The sequence below is a fragment of the Anneissia japonica genome, unplaced genomic scaffold, assembly GCF_011630105.1.
Source record: "Anneissia japonica isolate Jap-2015-1 unplaced genomic scaffold, ASM1163010v1 scaffold287998_len430063_cov162, whole genome shotgun sequence".
NCBI classification, from domain to species: domain Eukaryota; kingdom Metazoa; phylum Echinodermata; class Crinoidea; order Comatulida; family Comatulidae; genus Anneissia; species Anneissia japonica.
The window spans coordinates 1-7,636 of NW_022695675.1; the positions used below are offsets into that span (position 1 = coordinate 1).

The 7,636-nt window shown below is 37.1% G+C and overlaps 1 protein-coding gene across 1 annotated transcript; it reads right to left on the reverse strand.

Moving 5' to 3' along the window:
- Positions 1-2,964: 2,964 nt before the first annotated feature.
- LOC117101519 (growth hormone secretagogue receptor type 1-like) lies at positions 2,965-5,513 on the reverse strand. Its single transcript, XM_033241497.1, has 2 exons — positions 4,809-5,513; positions 2,965-4,778 (listed from the first exon to the last, which is right to left on the reverse strand). The coding sequence occupies exons 1-2, from the start codon at positions 5,229-5,231 to the stop codon at positions 4,065-4,067; spliced, it is 1,137 nt and encodes a 378-aa protein (XP_033097388.1). The 5' UTR covers positions 5,232-5,513; the 3' UTR covers positions 2,965-4,064.
- Positions 5,514-7,636: the final 2,123 nt, after the last annotated feature.

Consider the following 7,636-nt stretch of genomic DNA (forward strand, 5'->3'; position numbering starts at 1 on the left):
GATTGCAGTCGAGACGGCCCGAGTGGAGTTTCATGTAAATGTTTCGTACGGAAAAAAAAAATCGCGTCCCGGGTTTTGTGTTATAAACAACACATTAAGTGCATGGGGGTACCTATACATTGAAAGTCAACTTACGTGTGACCGTATTACTGTATAATAATACAACACCACTATCTCACTATGTTGTACTGTGGTTAGGTCTAAAGGTCTGTCAGCTGTTCATTCAATTGTGTTGTATCAGATACCAGACGTATGGAAACTGTAATCCAGGAAACCGCGTATCGTTTTAATTCACCCTCTTCCGGTATCGATTACGGAGGCCTATTAGTATGGGCGGCCATTAGGACCAAAATAAAAACTCAAGAAATGAAAGACAAATTCAACAAAGACAAACTCACAAACAATAGACAAACTCAAGAAACAAAAAATAGGCAAACAAAAGACAGATTCAAAAAAAGAAAAATTCAAACAACAAACACAACAAACAAAAGACAATTAAACACAAACGTCAAAAACAAACTCAATTGAACAATTTTCCGATCCAAGTTCCAACAAACTACAACCAGAGGCCTAACCTATCCTAACATAAGTGATGTACAATACCAGGGAGCATGACCAAGGTCTGTTTGATGGTAGCATATCGTACGCATCCTTAATTGGATTATTATAGGAGGCCTTCAATCAAGAGTTTCGTACTCTCTCCTCTTATTAATGCCTCCTTGCTATGACTGCTCCCTACCTTATTCAGGGGCTATTTAGGAAAGTCAACAAAAGAAAATAAAATATGATTGCTCAAAACGCCTCAGAGGTTATTTTCGTGGGTCTAGAAAACAAATATTTCCCAGGGGCATACCCGCGGACCACTTGGGTAGTATTTTCTCGATCGGCCTATTTTCGGCCCCCTTTTGCCCCTTCTCCTTTCGGACATCTCTGGATCAGCCTCGATTACCTTATTTATAACAGGCACAGTCGGTTTACCCTGTATTCGATAGAGGCTGCCTACCTTGACTACGGAGGTATAATTATTGACTTTATAAATAATAACTATGTCTTTGACCATTTTCTTCGACTACGTGAAACAAGGCAGGTGCTAGCTGTGAATAACCTTTCCTATAATCACGGATATGGCAATATTCTAAATCAAATGTTCTATAGACTTAAACAGTCATCCCTGATTTTTAGGCATTTGCATGCAAATTTAATTTGAAATTGAACGTCAGTTAAATGTGGCATCAATTACACCAAGGTTATATTAACCTCCTTGATTGCACGTTGGTGATGACATCAGTTTTTGGTAGTGTATCTATTTCTTTGCCACACGCAAACGTGCGTCGAGCACGTAAAATCCTGAAATTAACATATTCCGCAACGCAAGATGAATAAATTATGACGTCATCCGTTAACGTTAAGGTCGTGCGACGAAAACTACCCATTGACTTCATAGTTTACTATATTTTACTTCGCGACGTTCTTCATACCACGGCTCTCCTGACTTGCAGTAGGATGAAGCAATGCTTAAAGTTATTCATGATGTCACCATAAGAAGCCAGACCTTCCTCGTTTTTGAAGTCGTGGTATTTAGCAACTAAAGTACCAAATGAATTCCCTAGTACTAAAATATAAATCCCTGGTATTCAACCCCCGGCCCGCTGTCCAACTCCGTCCTGCTAAAAATGTTGATCCATCCGGCATGCGCAACATAACTAACAATAAATAAATAATTTTCAGGCCGAATATTAGAAAAAAGATTTCCGTTTATAGAACCACCTCCTAGACAGCCATATGAGTGTAGCTCACTATACCTAGTGGCGTAAAATATTGACATGGGTATTGGGAAACTGATGGGGATAATGGATTAAGTGGGGCGCTAATATGATGCGATGTCTAACCATTTGCGCACAAGCAGGCTCTCGTGAAAACTGCTTTGTAAAACTTTTTTTGAATCTTAAAGTACCATTTCCAGGAAACTAGAGGTACCTCTGTTAAAAATTTGCTCACCTCAACCCCAACCACTGGTGAGTGGGTATTTTTGTTGGAATATTTCTAGCAGCAGGGTAGGAGAACCTGGAGTGCAAGTGTTTTTTTTTTTCAAAATTCTAAAATAAAATAAAGAAAATATAATTATATTCAAATTTAGGTCAGAGAGTGCGAGGTGCCATATTCATAAATGTTCTTGCCTCAGCCCCAACCATGGTGGGGCTGAGGTGGTATTTTACCCCTGTCTGTGACAGCTCTTCACTGGCCCCTTCTATTTCCAATCCAACCTTAAAAAAAAAAGAAAACTGATGGGGCTGTATACCAAAAAATTGAAGTACACAATTTGGCCCGCAGTTGGTCTCAACAGGTTGGAACTGTCCCCGGCTTAAAAAGGTTGAATACCAGTGGGATATAAATGATCCGATAATGTAATTTGAAAAATAAGTGGCGCTGTAACAGTATGAAATATCTTCTGTTCGCCAGAGTTTCTGAGCTAACAACAAATTGTAACGTAATTAATATTTGCCTATATAAATTAAATAAAAAATATTTGTAAAACTCGATTTTGTGTATTTTATTCAACTTGAAATAACAAAATGGAGCATTTCGATACATGGAGCTATAACATCAGCAGGCCTAAATATGTACATAATCTCAATAGTTCTGTCGACGAGGAAACGTTTTCTAACAACCAATGATAATGCGTTTCAGGCCGGCGCTCAAAATGCATAAGGCTATAAAGGTAGTAACCTATAATTTAACCATTAATGAGTTTATGCATAAAAAGTAGAAAATACACAAAAATACAACAAAAACCATTTAAAAATGTATATTGAGGATACCGTCCAGCAAGAAAGTCCTATTCCAGCCTTTTTAGTTCATTAAAAAATATTTTTCGTTGTAGTGAAAAAAATAAATAAAAAGTAAAAAATAAATAAAATGCCGAACCTCAATTTCGTACCTTTTGGGTCGGTCGGGCATGGCCAACACAGTATTTTTTTTTTATTTCGCCTAATCTACTTAATTTCAAAAATCAATTACAGTATCAGAAAATTACAGCAATATCAAGTATCTAGGTAAACGGAAGAAATTATTCTTATTTAAAATTATTAAATATATTTTTGAAGGAAGTTAAATGAATATTCTCATTCTTTATGGTGTTACTGATGTCCGCTTTTACTGATCATTTTACTTAAATTTTACAGCTATCCTATTATCTGCAGATGATATTTAAATTGTAAACAATTCTTCATCTGATGATGATACTTTACGTTAGGATCTAAGACCTGGATGATTTTGTACTGTGGTGTAATTTGTGGAGTGTAGTAATCACTTTTCTACAAATGACTGTAAAATTTTGAAAGCAAATAATTTTGGAGGACGCTAAATAAAAAGAGAGAATTACATTTACAAATTCTGTTGGGTAAGCCGTTCCAGAGTCCAGAACCGTAATAAAGAATAGTCTTCTGTTCTAGCAAATGGTGTATGAAGTTTATGATTCTTGTGCTATAATGGACTCTTTGTTTTTGAAGAGCTCAGATAAACTGTTCAGTACATTGTCATTCATAAGTTCAACAACTTTAAAACATGATTTTGTCGTTTTCTCTAGATTTGTAAAGATTCAGTATTGTATTGTAGCAATTAGTGGGCTGCCTTCGGATATTTGTTGATATATTTCGTCTGCGTACAAAATTCTGCTGTTTGCTGATGACGTAGGCTTTTTACTCAGAGCAACTGACGTAAAACCATCACTCGTAGAAATTCATAATCATGCAAAAGTTATTTGTAAATAGACGTGAATATCCCACATGTCTTGAGGGGTTGAGGGCAACTAGACACACCATAATGTATCTAAAGACTGCTTGGCCTTCAGACCTCTGAAATCAAATTAAATTGTAATTTTCAATCCATGTTGAAGGTAGAGAGATCCACTATGGTGAGATTGTTATTTTGTATTGTTTTGTTGTTTGTTTTTTCCCCCAATCGTTGGCGGCCCCCATGTGAAATGAGGTGGTACGGTATTAACTGTCTTCCAAAAAACAAGAGCATCAGACCTTTGAAATCGAATTACATTATCACTTTCTTTATTACATGTTGTCAGTAGTGAGATTCTCCATGGTCAGGGTGTTTGTTTTGTCACTCGTTGGTGGTCTTTGCCTACTTTGTCCAGCGTTTTTAATTAAGCATTTAGAAAATCTTGTAGGTAAGCACGCAACTACAAAGGCTTTACGATATCTTGGGTTGAAAGCACCGTAGACCAGTGGATTGATGCAAGAATTGACATAGAGTAGAAGACGAAATGCAGTGTTCAATATATCGTCTACATGTGGCTCCACAGGTATATATTGGCCTTTAAGTGTATACACAAAGTGAAGAAAAGAGGAAATGTTAAATGGTGCCAAGAGGACGAAGTAAACCAAACCATTTAAGCAAAGCATGCGATTAAAGTATTTTTTTATTTGTTCGTTTCGGAATTGTGTCGTCTGCGCCATCCCACGATTTTGTAAAGACGCGTTCCCCCTATGGAAGTGCCGTAAAACCAGTACGTATAAAACGTTACTTACTATTACTGATGCAAAAAATGCAAATGTTTGCGTAATATGAAAGTAAATGTCCACATTATCAATATCGGTTGTCTCGTCTGTGTATCCAATAGAGTGACATTCTCCGTATGTCTCTGGAGGATCTACATACTTGCTTTCCCAATGAACTAGGCAATAAAGTCTGAAATTGGCAAATGCAGGTGCTGTCAAGCTAATAGAAAGTATCGCAGAGACCAACCAGAGAGATGTCAGAAGACGAATAGCTCTCTTCCGTGGATAGACTTAAGCTTTCAGTGGTCTACAGACACAGTAATATCGCTCAACAGCTAATACCAATATGTGCATTTCTGACGCAATAGCAGACGTATAGGTGAAGAATCTTGGTAGTATGCAACCTGCAGTACCACGATTTCCAACGTCCCCATACAATGGAGAGATGGCATAAGTAACTAGCCTATCGCTGATGCTCGTGATCAAATATGAGGCATCGGCCACTGCGAGGCTCACGAGATACATATTGATTGTGATTCGCATGTCTGGTACTCGATATACCATGAGTATGAAAGAGAAGTTCGTGATTAAACCAAATACCAACAAGATCGGCATCAAAATCTCTGTGGCGGTTTCTTGCCAATCTGTGTATAGAAGATCACTTGGGTTAGATCCAGACATATTATAGAAAAACACACAATCGGTATTATTCAAGCCCATTGCAGCGTTTTTGCCTGTCAAAAATGTACTTCGAATGACAAAAGTTTACACTCCTTAGTAACGCTTAATGTCAAATAGCTCCTAAGGTGTCAGACTGTTCTACTCATATATGCACTCTAGAATTGATGATCAAGTGAACTGGACTGCGGTCTACAGAAGCAGTAAAGTCTTTCCGGTTAATCAAACAACTGAGTCAAATGTGCAAGATATTGTATTACAGTACCTGCAATCAGATATGAAGTGTATTACTATTATAATATGTAGATTGTTGTCTTTGTCGCTTATCCCTAAAGCATTCATCTACGGTTGTCCTGACAGTGGTATTCTTTAGCAACATAATACAATTAGTTTATATACTGTAGGCCTTTGTGCTGGCAGACTCAAGCCCCGCCCCTTTGATGTTGCCACGGAAAGAGGGACAAGCGTGTATTTTCTGAACTGTTATGATTGGCCGGTTGTTAAGTTTGAATGTACAGTATTACTCCTAACGTCCATGACTTTGTAAATGGTTCACGTTTTCTAAAGTTAATATTAATATGTTAATGCCGGGGTCTTGGTGCTAATTAATCACCTATTTTCAATATAACCAGTGGCGTATCTAGGGGATGCACGGGGCGGGGGAGGGGGAGGGCGCACGCCCCTCCAAAAATCGTGCCTCCTCAATGGCCCCGAAAAATCACGGTCAATTAGTTAAAAATCACATATAATCACCTTATTTTGCGAATTAGCGCCCCTCAAATGATCATTGAGCCCACCCCACTTCATCTTCGAGTCCCCATCAGATTCCCCATTTCAAGACTTCTAGATACGCCATTGAATATAACTTGATAAGAGTGGTAAGAAAAACTAAATTTAATCTATTCAAATGAATGCAAGTGTATAATAGATAGGCTAAGTTATCTAACTGTATTCCATCTGATCCTCTGCATTTAGCGCTTTGACGATTTGAATTAATACAGGATTTTAAACTTGTCCAGAAAATGAAGCTTTGTTTTTAAGTTAAAATAGGCCTATAGGAATATAGTGATCCAAAGTTACCCTATTCTGCTAACATTGTAAGTTGTTTGTGAAAACAAAGGTACAGTAAGCTAAACTGATGCGCGTTTAATATTCGTATGGCCCTGTGCCGGTCAACATCGTGTAGCCACGGAAAATGTAATATCAATATAGTTATTCTGAAAAAAACCACAAATCGTGAAATTAAAAAAAGAAAATCTTTGAAGTTTCATGAAATTAGGAAAAAACTTTTACCTGAACTTCATGCCAGTGGCATATCTAGGAGTTTTGAATTAGGTGGGAGGAGTAAAGTGGGAATTTTCTGAGCATGTGCAGATTGTGCTTATCTGGCTCATTTGCATAACAATACCGCACGTAAGGCTAAATCAAGTTAGACGGCTTAAACCAGCCAGCTTCCTATCCTGGTAACAGTTAAAAGTCCTTGCTTGAATTGTACTTTCGGCGCTCGAGATTTGATTTTCCCCCGTCGGCCTTGCTGAAAATTCCCCGACAGGGGTCCAGAGGTTCCCTCATGGGGGGTCATTTGGCCCCCTGGACACCAGCTAGCGCCGCCCCTGCATAAATTAACCATAAATGTAAAAAAATTGGCCATAAGTGTGAAAATCAATTTAATTAAAACTGTAAAAACATTTCGCCTATAAATTTGGTACTAGGACATTTCGCCGAATGCCAGTTTGGCGACAGACAGTTGACCGAAAGAACATTTCACCAACACCACCAGAATTCGTCGAAACCAAATTCGCCGATTGGACGTTTCGCCGATAGTGATAGTGACTGAACATTAAAGCTGGATAAAGAAAGTATAAGCAAACATAATTAAATTTATCATAAAGTTATTCTCCTCCTCCTTCTCCTTCCCCTTCCTCTTCTTCTTTTGGTTTAACACAGGGGCTTACCAAACTTATTTGACAAGCAACATAAACTGCTAAAAAAATAGTAACAGTCTATAACATCACTTATTATTTTACGAGTAACTTTATTTATTAACGATCATAATTCTTTTTTAATAGAACTTAGTATGCAACAGCAATAGCCTAATTTTATTTGTTCCTAAATATATCCTATATATATATATACATATACACACACACATATATATATATATATATATATATTTAGATTTATATATATACACATATATATATATATATACATATATATATACATATAGGTATATATAAATACATATACACACACACATATATATATATATATGTGTGTAGACAGAGATTATTACAAGGAATTATTTTTTTTGCCAATTAACAGAGGTATGCTTGTAACTTTCCTGATTTATCACAGTTAACAGTTATGTAAGGGCGTACAAAATATGTTAATTCAAGAGAGATGGAGAGAGAGTGAGAGAGAGAGAGGGGGATATGCGATGAAGA

Bases quoted from the DNA above. Each gene is read 5' to 3' on its own strand.
- LOC117101519 (XM_033241497.1), bottom strand. From the start codon at position 5,231: ATGGGCTTGAATAATACCGATTGTGTGTTTTTCTATAATATGTCTGGA. The intron at 4,779-4,808 runs GCTTAAGTCTAT...AAGAGAGCTATT, and splicing joins GTGTCTGTAGACCACTGAAA to CGTCTTCTGACATCTCTCTG.